This window comes from Enoplosus armatus, chromosome 8 (genome assembly GCF_043641665.1).
Source record: "Enoplosus armatus isolate fEnoArm2 chromosome 8, fEnoArm2.hap1, whole genome shotgun sequence".
In the NCBI taxonomy this organism is placed as follows: Eukaryota; Metazoa; Chordata; class Actinopteri; order Centrarchiformes; family Enoplosidae; genus Enoplosus; species Enoplosus armatus.
In genome coordinates, this window is record NC_092187.1 from 272,195 (window position 1) to 286,300 (window position 14,106).

Sequence of the window (14,106 nt, forward strand, 5' to 3'; positions counted from 1 at the left end):
CTCACATACACTCACACACACACACACACACACACACACACACACACACACACACACACACACACACACACACACACACACACACACACACACACACACACACACACGACTGAAAGGCTGTAAGAAGCCACCACTCAGTATGAAAAGAGAAATCTCATGTCAAAGTGTCCCCAAGGGTGCGTGAGAGTGAGAGCCAGGAGCCTGGGTGGAGGGAGGAAGACGATGAGGGGAGTGGTGTCTTTAGGCTACGGGTGGATGTGCTGCCAGCTAGCTCACTGTACACGTTTTAACAGTCACGCTGTCAGACTAGTTGTTTTTGTGCTGTAACAGAGGGCACATGGCAGCTTTAACTCTCAAACGCAATTTACAGTTAGTAGCCAGAGCCAAGAAAACCACGTTCAAGACGCAAACAATCCACGTGTTGTTGCCAAATGAAAATCTTCTGTCCAGTGAGTCATAGCCAGGTTTATTTTATGAAGCACAGATACTACAACATGTTTATGAGCTATATACATATGAATGTTGTTTTCAAAGAACACATTGCATTGGCAATTCAAGTACATCTGGGAAATGTATATATATTGAGAGTATATTCAAAAAACAAGTTAAATCATCAGTAGTTCAAATATTGATAAAGCATTGATGAAACATGCTATAATAAAGTAAAATAAGATGGAAATTAACAACAAAAAGTTTGCATAAAGGACTCCAGAGACTGGAGAAGATGGCTGTTTCACCGGATCTGAAAAACAAATAAAAAAACAAACAAAGTTACTTCCATGAGGATGAAAAGCACCACATCCAAACTCAATAATAAATCAAACAATTTGATTAATGTGAAATAACTTTTCCAGCTCTTAAGCTGTGGGAAACAGTCAGTATTTGCCAGCCATCTGGATGGACCGATGGTATGTCCTTGCGTGCCCATGCAAGAAAAAGTTGGCAGCTCCACCACGCAGGGGAGAATTCTCTTCCCTGAACAATCATACGGACTGTAGAGTGGCAATATGCCAAACACACAGCTGCTTATCCAGTTTCCCCAAGGGAATCATTTAACTTCATACTTAACAATACTTTTATGAAATATTTCTTTGGAGCATGAACACAGGTTATGAGCGTTGATTAAGTTTAGCGGCACACTTATAAAAGCCACATGGTTTCTCTGAACTGCGTAAAAAATAAAAGTAGTGGAAAAAATGTTCTCATAGTTATAATCCAACACTACAAAGCTTTTGAATTCTTTCCAATATCACCCTTTAAAAATTACAATACCAATTTATACCACAAGCCAGCCTGATTTTATGTGTAACATGCAACTCTACATCTTTTTAACTTGGGCCTCATGCAGGAGCCAAGTTGTTGTGTGGTACGTGCAAGGGATTTCAGAGAATGTGTGGCATTCGTGGATTTTGTCTCAGGTATGAACAACATTTACGAGTGGTCCAGACCTGTAGGCTTCCTCTCAAAAAACCACTCATTTGACCTGAAATCACAATGTTGTAATCTGACTGAATTTGGAGTTTAAATGAACTAATATAAAATATAGCTTAATGATAAATATTCTGCTCACTATATCATCATCATCATCATGGCGTGATGGAGTGTCCCTTTTACTCCTGAAGGAAATATGTGGCTCTTTAGCTGCTACATGCTCAAATATGTTCACCAGCTAACTGCTGACTGTGTCTGCCTGCTGTTTGGTGCAGAATATCAGAGCTTTTTGCTGAAAAAAGCTGTCTGCTGCTGGATAGGAAAGTATTGTCATGATACCATTTTATGAAGAGAAGGTAGATTACAAAAGTGAATTATTGCCCAGCCCTATGGTAAAGGATATCATGGCTGCCGTTTCTCCTCTCTGCATGCCCCAGCTGGATTTAACTGCTGTCTTGACAAACACTTTATCTGGGTAGTCTCAGGCTTTTAAAGCAGTTTCACCCCAAAAGAGAGGCATGACAGTGAGGTTACACAGATGTCAGAGGTTAAATTCCAGAAAACTCAGAAGAACTGCCAAAGTCAGTTGGACAAGCAAGTCCAGGTGACTTGCTACTAAATATGCACACATTGTCAATCTCTGAAAAACTGCTTGTGAAATTTTACATGTTTGAAAGATCAGATTTAAGATTAGATGAAAATTGAATGATCCCTGAGGGGAAACTGAGTAATACATGCTGATATTTAGAAAATGTATCCCCACCGTATATTTGTCCCATTTCTTTTCAGGATCGTATGGCTCCCAGCGACTAGCAGGGAAGATGTGCTTGTTCTTCTCATACCAGCTCCTCAGCACCACTTTACCTGCATGAGACTTTAGGCAAAAGAGCACAACTGGGTTAACTTTGACCTGGCTTTTAAATGCAGGCAAGCCAGACTCATCATAATGAGCTGGGCCCCAGAGGGCTGTGCCCACCCAAATGAAAATGACTATCACTATCGTTTAGCTAAGTGCACACCTTTTCATTTTTCTTTTGAAATACTTATCTGCTAATTCTACTGTCAGTCCTCCACTGACGTACTCTGTGTATGTAGGTCCTGTGCATGTGTGTATTTTGGGCCCGTGTGTATAAAAATACTAGAGAGTAAAAAAGCCTGTCTTCATACTTCTAAATATTGTATTGACTGATTTACAGACAGTCTATTGAGCATCTATTGGTCATTTCAGTTTTTTTAGCATGAAAGTTCACATTGATTAATTTCCTCTCTTGTTTTTTTATGTTAAAAAAAAAAAAAATCCTCACCTCATCTTTCTCTACCGTGGCATCGTTCACCAGTCGAATATCATCGTGGACATCAAAGCTGAAAAGTGGACCTGTGGAATAACAAGAAGTTGATTGAAAAGGAAGGAAACACAACTTCATATGTTCTATATATCGTTCACAGACAACTATTTGCGGTACATTTTATAGACCGCTAAGCGAGACACAGGAAAGATTGGTGAGGGAGGGGGGATTACAAGCAGCAGAGGGCTGTATATCAGTGGGCTGAAAGATCTTGTTGTTCACTTACCAGATTTGCCTCTGGCTTTGGTCACAATGAAGTCGTAAAAACTGTGGTGCTGAATGAAAAGAGACAATGTATTTCAAGGTCATTGAGTGTTAATCCTGAAATCCTTTTTTTTTTATCTCTAGACTGTATATCATATTTGGAATAATAAACAATGAGGTTTACACAGAGATTATCTTGAGCGACCCAAACTCTATGGAGATGTTTAATTATTGGGCTGTTAACATGTGCTCTATATTGTACTGGAGGTACTTCTACCCTCAGCCTAACCCCACAGTCTGGGTCAGCATGAAAGTTGAATCCTGTGAACCGACTTTTCTCCCTGCTTTGCTGGGAGCTGCATTTCACATCAGTTTATACTTAACCTTTTTCCAATCCCATGGTTAGCAATTCTCAAGACATTTGGGCAGGAAGAAGTCAGGAAGAAGTTTTGGTTTTCAGTCTTTCATTATTAACCCCTATAGCTTTTAACCATTTCTTCACATCATCAATGGATAATTCACAATAGGCTTAGTCTTTACACTCCTCAAAGACACATTCTTTACAGTGAGTACATTTTTTTTTGTATTTGGTGGGGACCTACACAATCAATCAACAATTTCATGACAGGAGTGGGACACAGCGGAGCGATGCATGACATGCTACCTCATCTTGGTGCATTATCAGCAAATGTAATTAAAACAGCATCTTTGCAGATTGTACCCTCTGCTACTTCGTGACTTTCTTCAGAAGACAGCAGTACAGGTGTCCCTAAGTACTAGGGGTGTAACGGTACACATAAGTCTCAGCGCAGTATGTTCCTCAGTACAGCAGGGAAAACGAAAAAGAAATGGAGAAAATAACATTTGTCATTCATTTTGAAAAACTTAAAACATTCAACAATGACTCATTGGCCATAATCAGTCAACCATCTTTGACTCATTCTTAAACTAATTTGGCAACCTGGGAAAAAGAGTGGGCCATGTGGGTGCAGCACTGTCCTCTCCTGCATTTCTTTTCTGTTTAACTGACATTCCTTTAAGTAACAAGAATCATGGCCAAAAGGTCAGATTTCCTTGAGTTGTATCCTTCCATCGAAGCATGCGTTCAGATGACACTATATATATATATATATATATATATATATACACAGTGCTTAACAAATTTATTAGACCACCACCCAGTGTAAGGTGTTTGCCACCGCTGCCCTAAATGAACAGTATTGCTGATTACAAAAATATATATTTTTATGTTTCTGTAATGGTTAATCCACCAGTATGTGCAAGCTCTTTAATCAAAATGATATCTTTAATGCTAAAATATAATTATTGTTGTTATCCATGAATTTTCAAATGTACTGTTTTACAAAAAAGCAGGAAAAAATAGTAAAGCAGGTTATTATTTTTTGATTGAGATGCCAAATTACAGTTATTTACTTGCATTCCTGAACAGAAAAATGTGTTTTGTGGTTACAAGAATGCAAGCTGTTATCAGGGCCAAAGGAGGTCATACAAAATATTAAGATTTTTGGTTAATATATGTGAATAAGGACTATTTAGTTGTTCCAGTTTGTTATTTGCCTAATAAATAAGAATACAATTTTTAGTTTGAAACAAGTTTTTGACAGATTTCTAAAATATTTGTGTTTTCTCGTTTTTATGACAGGTGGTCTAATAAATTTGTTGCCATGTTTCCACAAATGGAACCCCATACCATAATGGAATCTCCACCGTGTTTCACTGTGGGTGCAATGCATCTAGCATCAAAACGTTCTCCAGCTTTTCTGCGGACATAAACACGACGATGCTGACTGAAGAGTTCAAACTTGGACTCGTCCGTCCAGAGTGCCTTCTTCCAGTCATCTACAGTCCAGTGTTTGTGCTCCCTGGCAAATTTTAGGCATTTTTGGATGTTTGCAGGCCTCAATAATGGCTTCTTAGCAGCTATTCTTCCCTTTAAGCCTTGTTCCTTCAGTCGTCTGCTTATGGTCATTCTGGAGACTTTCTCAGATTCTGATCTAGAAGCATTAATCTCTGCCTGAAGATCAGCAGTGGTCTCCCTTCTATCTCTAGTACTTAAAATCTTGAGGTGCCTGACATCTGCTTCAGTTAGCTTTCGTTTTCGGCCTCTTCCTTGACGCATTTTGTAAGTACCAGTCTCTGCAATCGAGTCCAAGGCATACTTGACCACACTGTGAGAACACTTTATGTCTTGCCCTATTTGTCTCAAACACCATCCAGCATCATGAAGCCCTTTAATTCGGACTCTTTCTTTCTCAGTGAGTTCCCTACGCTTCACCATTTTGAACTGGAGTGAGGAATTTCAAACTGAATTCACATTTTAATACCCAAATTTCAGCCAGCACACTGGAATTATCTGAGAAGTCAGAAATTACACACAACCACTATATATATATATATATATATATATACACACACATTTAGTCTGCTGTCTGCTGACAGTTGAACTTAAATTAAGTGGAACAAACCAAATCAAAACAAAGTTGAGCTGTGGTTTTCATGGTGTGTCGGTGAGGCAAACAGTACTTACATGTGGAATTATCAGATCCTCTTTGATGTACATTAGCTGCTCTACTCCAGCAGACCTGCGCAGAGAAGAAATCCAAAAAAAATGAATCACTTCCAGGTGGTCGTGAATGTAAAAAGGAAAACTGAGAACTTTTTTCAGGTTTAAAGCCTCTTTGTGTGGGTTTTGAATATTCCTGGTAGTATCAAAGACACTGTGGCAGACAACAATGCTTAATGTTATCAGAGGGGCTGAGAAGGAAGACAAAGTGTGCGTCTGTAGCTAAGTGAGTTCTGTTATATGTGCCTGATCTTATTTGTAAAAACTCATACTTCAGAGACAGGGATTCAGAGATTTCAACTGCATCTCAGGGTCCAAAAGGTCTGTGAGATCTGAAAGCTGGTAAGTGGACATTTTAGGCGAGATTATTTTATTACACTCACTGTTCCCAAGGTTGAGAATAATCATCAATACTTGATGTATATTTCAAATTAGTCTCTTCTGTTTCATGGCAGGTGATGTTTCCTCTCCTGCAAATGCACTTGTCACCTACTCATCAGCTTCAGTTTGACACTCACTAAATCGTTTACTCTGTGTGCCGCTTAACAGGAGCAAGAATAAGAGAATAAGGGAAGAGTGTACCAAAATTGAGTATTTGACATAAGTAAATGTGAATCAACTAAGCACTGTTTTGCAGATTGTTTAGACAGATCCATTTTCAAGCTAAGCCTGATAGAGAGAGACTTCAAGGGTAAACACTGTATACACTGCCCGTCCCAAAAAAAAGTTGCACACTCTAATATTTCGTTGGACCGCCTTTAGCTTTGAGTACGGCACGCATTCGCCGTGGCATCGTTTCGATAAGCTTCTGCAATGTCACAAGAGTTATTTCCGTCCAGAGTTGCATTAATTTTCCTCCAAGATCTTGTATTGATGATGGGAGAGTCGGACCGCTGCACAAAGTCTTCTCCAGCACATCCCAAAGATTCTCAATGGGGCTGAGGTCTGGACGCTGTGGTGGCCAATCCATGTGTGAAAATTATGTCTCATGCTCCCTGAACCACTCATTCACAATGTGAGCCCGATGAATCCTGGAATTGTCATCTTGGAATATGCCGTGCCATCAGGGAAGGAAAACTCCTTTGATGGAAAGACCTGGTCATTCAGTATATTCAGGTAGACAGCTGACCTCATTCTTTGGGCACATAACGTTGCTGAACCGAGACCTGACCAACTGCAGTAACCTCAGATCATAACACTGCCCCCACAGGCTTGTGCGGTAGGCACTAGCATGATGGGTGCATCACTTCATCCGCCTCTCTTCTTACCCTGATGCGCCCATCACTCTGGAACAGGGTAAATCTGGACTCATCAGACCACGTGACCTTCTTCCATTGCTCCACAGTCCAATCTTTATGCTCCCTAGCAAATTGAAGCCTTTCTTTCCAATTAGCCTCACTGATCAGTGGTTTTCTTAGGACTACGCAGCTGTTTAGTCCCAATCCCTTGAGTTCCCTTCGCATTGTGCGTGTGGAAATGCTCTTACTTTCACTATTAAACATAGCCGTGAGTTCTACTGTTGATTTCTTACGATATGATTTCACCAAACGTTTAAGTGATCTCCGATCACGATCATCCAAGATTTGTTCCGACCACATTTCTTCCTCGAAGATGATGGTTCACCACTATCCTTCCAGGTTTTAATAATGTGTTGGATGGTTCTTAACCCGATTTTAGTAGTTTCAGCAATCTCCTTAGTTGTTTTCTTTGCTTGATGCAGGCCAATAATTTGACCCTTCTGAAACAGATTAACATCCTTTCCACGACCACAGGAAATGTCTTCCGACATGGTTGTTTAAGAAATGAGAAGCTACTCACCGCATCAGCTAGGGTTAAATAAGTTGCTGCCAGCTGAAACATATTCATCACTGCAGTAACTATCCAATGGAAGGCTCTTACCTATTTGCTTAGTTAAATCCCGGTGGCGACTTTTTTTTTGGACGGGCAGTGTATATATGTATGCAGTGAAGAATCCACAGTTTGCCATAGTCGTAGGATTCACATTTCAAATTCAAAAACTCTTAGAAAGGAGCGCCTTGGTAGCCGAATGGTTACAGCACATGGCATATAAACGGTAACGTCGCCAGTCCGACTCCAGCCAGCCTTAGTTGCCCGTAATGCCCCACTCTCAACCCCTATTTCCTGTCTCACTCTGTCCAATAAAGGCTCCCTAACATATAAGTTTGGCATTGGTAATATTGTTTTCCTGCACTCTCAAACCACAGGAGGAAACATGGGAAAAAAGAAATCCCAGGAGGAAGATGACCAATCATTATTATGGCTTTGACAAACAGTGAGAGTGATTGTACTCATTCATTAATAGTCATAGTGCATGTATGGTTGAGGCTCCATTCCTCTTCAACTTCTCACCTGAGCTCACTGAAGTCCTTTCTGAGGACCTCCAGGGCCCTTTGAAGAAAGTTCTGGATGGTATTGCCCTTCTTCATCTGCAGGTGAAATACACATTAAGACATAATGAAAGCATGGAGAGTAACCACTATGTTGAAAAGAGAACAATGGGAATCTGCACTGTTATTTTCCCATAAATATCCCGTTATCAATACTCTTCAAAGAGTTTGTGTTGAGTACTGAATACAGTAAACCAGTATCGCAGCTCATCATGCTTCACCTTGACAGTCTTACGATGTCCAGAGCCGTCCCAGTAGCTGAAGGTAATCTCAATCTCTTCACCTGAAGACAAAGACAGACAGCGTGAGTGTGCATGTGTGTATGTTTTCTATGTACAGTGCTGTGAAAAAATATTTGCCCCCTTCCTGATTTCTTATATTTTTGCACATTTGTCACGCTTAAATGTTTCAGATCATCAAACAAATTTTAATATTAGACAAAGATAACCAGAGTAAATACAAAGTGCAGTCTTTAAATGATGATTTCATTTTATTAAGGGAAAAAAGCTATCCAAACCTACCTGGCCCTACGTGAAAAAGTAATTGCACCCCCTTGTTAAATCATGAATTAACTGTGATTAACCACATTTTTCAATGAGTTCAATTTCACTAGCCACACCCAGGCCTGATTACTGCCAGACCTGTTGAATCAAGAAATCACTTAAATAGAACCTGTCTGACAAAATGAAGCAGGCTGAAAGATCTCAAAAAGCAAAACATCATGCTGAGGTCTAAAGAAATTCAAGAACAGAGAAACAAAGTCATTGACGTCTATCAGTCTGGAAAGGGTTACAAAGCCATTTCTAAGGCTTTGGGACTCCAGCGAACCACGGTGAGAGCCATTATCCACAAATGGAGAAAACTTGGAACAGTGGTGAACCTTCCCAGGGGTGGCCGGCCTACCAAAATTACTCCAAGAGCGCATCGACAACTCATCCAGGAGGTCACAAAAGAACCAAGAACAACATCTAAAGAACTGCAGGCCTCACTTGCCTCAGTTAAGGTCAGTGTCCATGATTCAACAATAAGAAAGAGACTGGGCAAAAATGGCATCTATGGGAGAGCTCCAAGGCGAAAACCACTGCTGACCAAAAAGAACACAAAGGCTCGTCTCACATTTGCCAAAAAACATCTTGATGATCCCCAACACTTTTGGGAAAATATTCTGTGGACTGACGAGGCAAAAGTTGAACTTTTTGGAAGGTGTGCGTCCCGTTACATCTGGCGTAAAACCAACACAGCATTTCATAAAAAGAACATCATACCAACAGTCAAACGTGGTGGTGGTAGTGTGATGGTCTGGGGCTGCTTTGCTGCTTCAGGACCTGGACGACTTGCCATAATTGATGGAACCATGAATTCTGCTCTCTACCAGAAAATCCTGAAGTAGAATGTCCGGCCATCAGTTCGAGACCTCAAGCTCAAGCGCACTTGGGTTATGCAGCAGGACAATGATCCAAAACACACCAGCAAGTCCACCTCTGAATGGCTTATAAAAAAACAAAATGAAGGTTTTGGAGTGGCCTAGTCAAAGTCCAGACTTAAATCCAATTGAGATGCTGTGGCATGACCTTAAACAGGCCGTTCATGCTCGAAAACCCTCCAATGTGGCTGAATTAAAACAATTCTGCAAAGAAGAGTGGGCCAAAATTCCTCCACAGTGATGTAAAAGACTCATTGCCAGTTATCGCAAACGCTTGATTGCAGTTGTTGCCGCCAAGGGTTGCACAACCAGTTATTAGGTCTAGGGGGCAATTACTTTTTCACATAGGGCCAGGTAGGTTTGGATAGCTTTTTTCCCTTAATAAAATGAAATCATCATTTAAAAACTGCATTTTGTATTTACTCGGGTTATCTTTGTCTGATATTAACATTTGTCTGATTATCTGAAACATTTAAGCATGACAAATATGCAAAGAAATCAGGAAGGGGGCAAATACTTTTTCACAGCACGGAAAAGACAAAAGTGAGGAATTCTACAAAGCTTGTAAATATGGGAATACACTACTGAAGCAATAACAAGGTGTGTGTGTGTGTGTGTGCGCAAGTAATTCTGACACTCACTCTTAATCTTCTCCTGTTTGAGCTCCCATTCCTGCCTGAGTTCCTCTCTGAGACGATTCTCCTCCTCCTGAACACAAGAAGCAGACAAAACCAATACAGTGAAAACATAAAGGTGATGTGCAGCCTGCTGGAAGATCCCTGTTTCAAGTGTACATGTCACCTCTCTGTCTCGATCAGGAAGGAAACTTGTGTCCACATCGGGATTTTTCCCCAGTTTCTTCTTCTTCACTGGAGCATCTACGAGACAAAGTCAAAATTCCTAATTAACATGTTATATCTTGTGTGGCGGCCCTCTGGCCAGTTTGGTTGTGCCTTGTTTGCCCTTCTCTTGCAGGTCAGTGTAATTGATAGGCGGGGCTTTCCACTTGGGCTGACTGTCACTATGAAAGCTGCTCTCTCTCTCTGCCCCTCGCTGATACAGAAGAGCATTGTTGTAAAAATCAAAATCAATGTGCTGGACTATTTCATGGCCAGGAGCAGTGACTTCGTAGAGTCTCCACTGGTGACAATGATGACAAGACTCCAGGTGCTGCTAGGAGGATTTTGTTACCTTTAGACAGAGCCATGCCAGCCAATTCTCTCTGTTTCCAATCTTTATGCTAAGCTAGGCTAATGCTCTCCTGGCTGCAGTCTGATATTTAGGGTACAGACACGAGAGTGCTATCAATCTTATCTAACTAGTCTGCGCAAGAAAGCACATAAGGAATTAAACTTCCTTGTAAACGTCTGAACATAAATGTCTATATTCATACAACAAATGCATGTACAACCTGTAACAAGCCCATGTTTTATTTGACTGAACTTGACTGGAGGTCCTCTGGATTTTTAACCCCTGCAAGACCCTGTTTGAATATTAGATTTTTTTAATTCACCAATGAAGCTATGACAGATTTGATCAGTCGGAATTATCTTGTTGAGCCACACAAAACAATGAAATCAAATGAAAAATTACGGAGGAGGCACAGTTTACAGCTGGAAGTGATTCTCAGCACTGTGTTAATTTGTGGTGTAACAGTCTCAACATCAAGCACTCACAATCCTGCTCTTCCTCTTCATTTTCCTCTTCATCTTCTCCTTCGTCTTCTGGATTAAACGACAAACTGGCTATTTTCCTCTTCTGTTCCTCCTTTCTCTTCTTCTCTTTCTGCTTCTCAAGCTTGCTGCAAACAGAAAAGCATAAATAATGACCAAACCAAAATTAAAAACTAGACAGTGGCCATACAATCATCATTACATAACGTACTTACTTTTTTCAACCCTATTTTAAAGTGTTTTCAATATATAGGACTTTTTCTTCTTTGCAGGACCAAAAGAAAAGTTGTAGCTGTATTATTAGCAGCAAAATTGAACAAGTGCCCAGGAAAACAAGAGTTTGCTTTTCTTGTTGGCACCTGGTGAGAGCAAGCTCTGTCATCTTGGCTCTGTTATGCTTGGTGTGACAAGTCAGGTTGGACACCACCCAGAGTTTTCATTAACTTCTCATTTTGTTTTGAGCTTCCAGGCAACAGTTCTTTAGAAGTGCAAACCCTGAAGACAAAGCTCGTTACCGTTCTGCTTGGATATAAATGTTTTCACTGGCACAAGAATACTGATCAATCCTGTTCCAACTGCAGCGGAAAAGTTTGTTTTGAAGCACTTTCTGAGCAATTACTGTAAACTGATGGTTGAAAGTTACTACAACAGCTAGAAAAACAGCCAGCTGGCATTCTGTCATTTGGTATGTTCGCAAAACAGAAGGAGAGTTTTATTAGCTGCACAGCTTTCATATGGATCATTGTTTACTGTCTTTTCATGTCACTGCTCGTTACAGTCTTAGGCTGTATTCGGAACCGCCTACCTCATACTACCGACAAATGCAGTATGAACTACATACTGCCCACTGCTGTTCATAGTAGTATGCAGTGTGAAACTGTCAAATCGTTTCATTTTGCAGTATGCCAGGCCGGCTTAGCTCTGGGCTCTGTGCAGGCCAGTCTAAAACAGTGGCTCCCAAGCTTTTTGGCTTGTGAAGTCTTAAAATGAATACTTGTGACCATTCATAACAGATTATGTTCTTGATTAGGATATGGTTGTGAGCTTCCACAGAGTATATCATTTTTAACAGGGGATATAGCTCAGTGGTAGAGCATTTGACTGCAGATCAAGAGGTCCCCGGTTCTAATCCGGATGACCCTGCAATACATATATAGTCATACATATACATTGCTGTTGTGTATATATATATTTTTTATTTTTCACTTTTATATTGTAAATGTGTAAATTTTTATTTTCTATTTCTTATTTTAATATTTTGTACATACTTTTATTTCTAAATGTATGTTGCTTTCTACTCTTGAATGGGAGCACCGGTACTGTACAATTTCCCCCTGGGGGATCAATAAAGCATTTCTGATTCTGATATATATATAAAGCATCTTTTTGTCTGATGTATTTTGAATAGCTAGAACCAGCAATAAATATTTTTTCTCTACTGAGAGAAATGTAAAATACATCAATTCATGCACCACAGGATTTGTTTTCATAAAAGGTGTTTTAGAACAGCAACTTAGCAGTGTAGAGCCATGTGCCCTATGCATCAACCACCAAAACTATTGTGTGAAAGTGAGCCAGAGGGGCCGTATTAACTCACAGCTGGAGTTCCTTGGACTGCTCCTTCTTGGCCAGCTGTTTCTCTCTCTCCTTCACCAGCGCCTCCTGTTTGGCCTTCATATCATTCAGTGTCACCAGACCTGACCGAGAGATAAAGAATAACAAGTCAAACAAGAATCATATGGATATGTTCTCACATGATGTTACCTAATATATTCAATTCACGAGTATCTTAATGCTCGATCGTTCCCTGATAGCTGGCTGTTAGTTTAGGAAGCGATTGATATGAGTTTTCTATGAGCGCAATATCGCAGTCGATCATGTTCATTTAATTGTGGGAAGCCAAAATCGTGATTGCGATGAATATTCGATTAATAGTGCAGCCCTACTCCATTCTATGGATTCCTATGTAACATTCTATAGAATTCTATGGCATTCTTTTGGGTGCAAAGTGTCAACATTCCAGCTGCCAGCTCAGCTATGATCCTTTACTCTGACATACCCATATGTGTCATATGACACACAATTTGGGTCACATTCTAGGCCAGGCATTTCTCATTCACCAAGAAAATGACCAGATGTAGTGTTGGAACGAGGGTTCGTGTGCAAACACAAAGATACTCACCAACTGTGCTGGATTTCAGCTCTGCTTCTACAGCATCATAGTGAGCTGAGAATTTCTTATCGATGTTGGACTTCACCATGTTGTCCTGCAAGAAACAGAGACACAGGAGAGACCAGCAGTCGAGATGAGTTAGGTTCTTTCTTTTTTTTGCCATTTCTTTAAAGCATTTTGAGTCACAGGGTGCCTGTAGGAGACTGTGCAGTAATATTAATGTTATAGGCTTTACTTCAAAAACAGGTTAACATTCTGCCATTATCCCCAACTACGCATGTATTGTAGCTCGCGGCAATACCGCTTGACTGTTAAACACGTCCCAATTTTAGAGTAAAAAGTTATAAACCTCTGCAATCTTCTGCTTCAACTGTTCAAGCTGCTCTCTTTCTTTCTCTCTTTTTTTCATCAGCTGCATTGCTCTCCCAGCCTCACTGGCAGCTCCTTTGTACTGCGCCATTTTCCTTTCTTTGTTTTCGACGCTCGCTTAGAAGACACAGAAAGAGAAGTTAATTTAAAAACAATATAAAGATTTTTCCAGAACTGTGAAGGATGACTAACCCCCAGCACCAGCACACAACAAGAAAAATGGAAGCGACGAAGTGCATGCTGGGTAGGTGATATATACGATGCCTTCAAGTACCTCAGGAAACCTCGGAATTACGACTTCGCACAGCAACTACCGAACAAAGACGAATGCAAAGTGTGTGTCAGTCTTTGCTCTAACCACCAATGCAATTGAACCAGAATTGTACAATATCTACTAAAAATGTCTTCACTAGCATTTATTGACTGATTGATTCAACTTTATTCTAGACTCATCTATTGGTGCCAAAGTCTGTAAAAACCATTAACATGTCTATT

General features: G+C 40.3%; 1 protein-coding gene across 1 annotated transcript; it reads right to left on the bottom strand.

The window, feature by feature from the left end:
- Nucleotides 1–440: 440 nt before the first annotated feature.
- Nucleotides 441–13,825, bottom strand: fam50a (family with sequence similarity 50 member A). Its single transcript, XM_070910557.1, has 13 exons — nt 13,592–13,825; nt 13,252–13,336; nt 12,667–12,766; nt 11,073–11,197; nt 10,198–10,274; nt 10,038–10,104; nt 8,195–8,256; nt 7,936–8,012; nt 5,530–5,584; nt 3,004–3,052; nt 2,736–2,806; nt 2,195–2,305; nt 441–742 (listed from the first exon to the last, which is right to left on the bottom strand). The coding sequence occupies exons 1-13, from the start codon at nt 13,700–13,702 to the stop codon at nt 734–736; spliced, it is 999 nt and encodes a 332-aa protein (XP_070766658.1). The 5' UTR covers nt 13,703–13,825; the 3' UTR covers nt 441–733.
- Between the last annotated feature and the right edge of the window lie 281 nt (nt 13,826–14,106).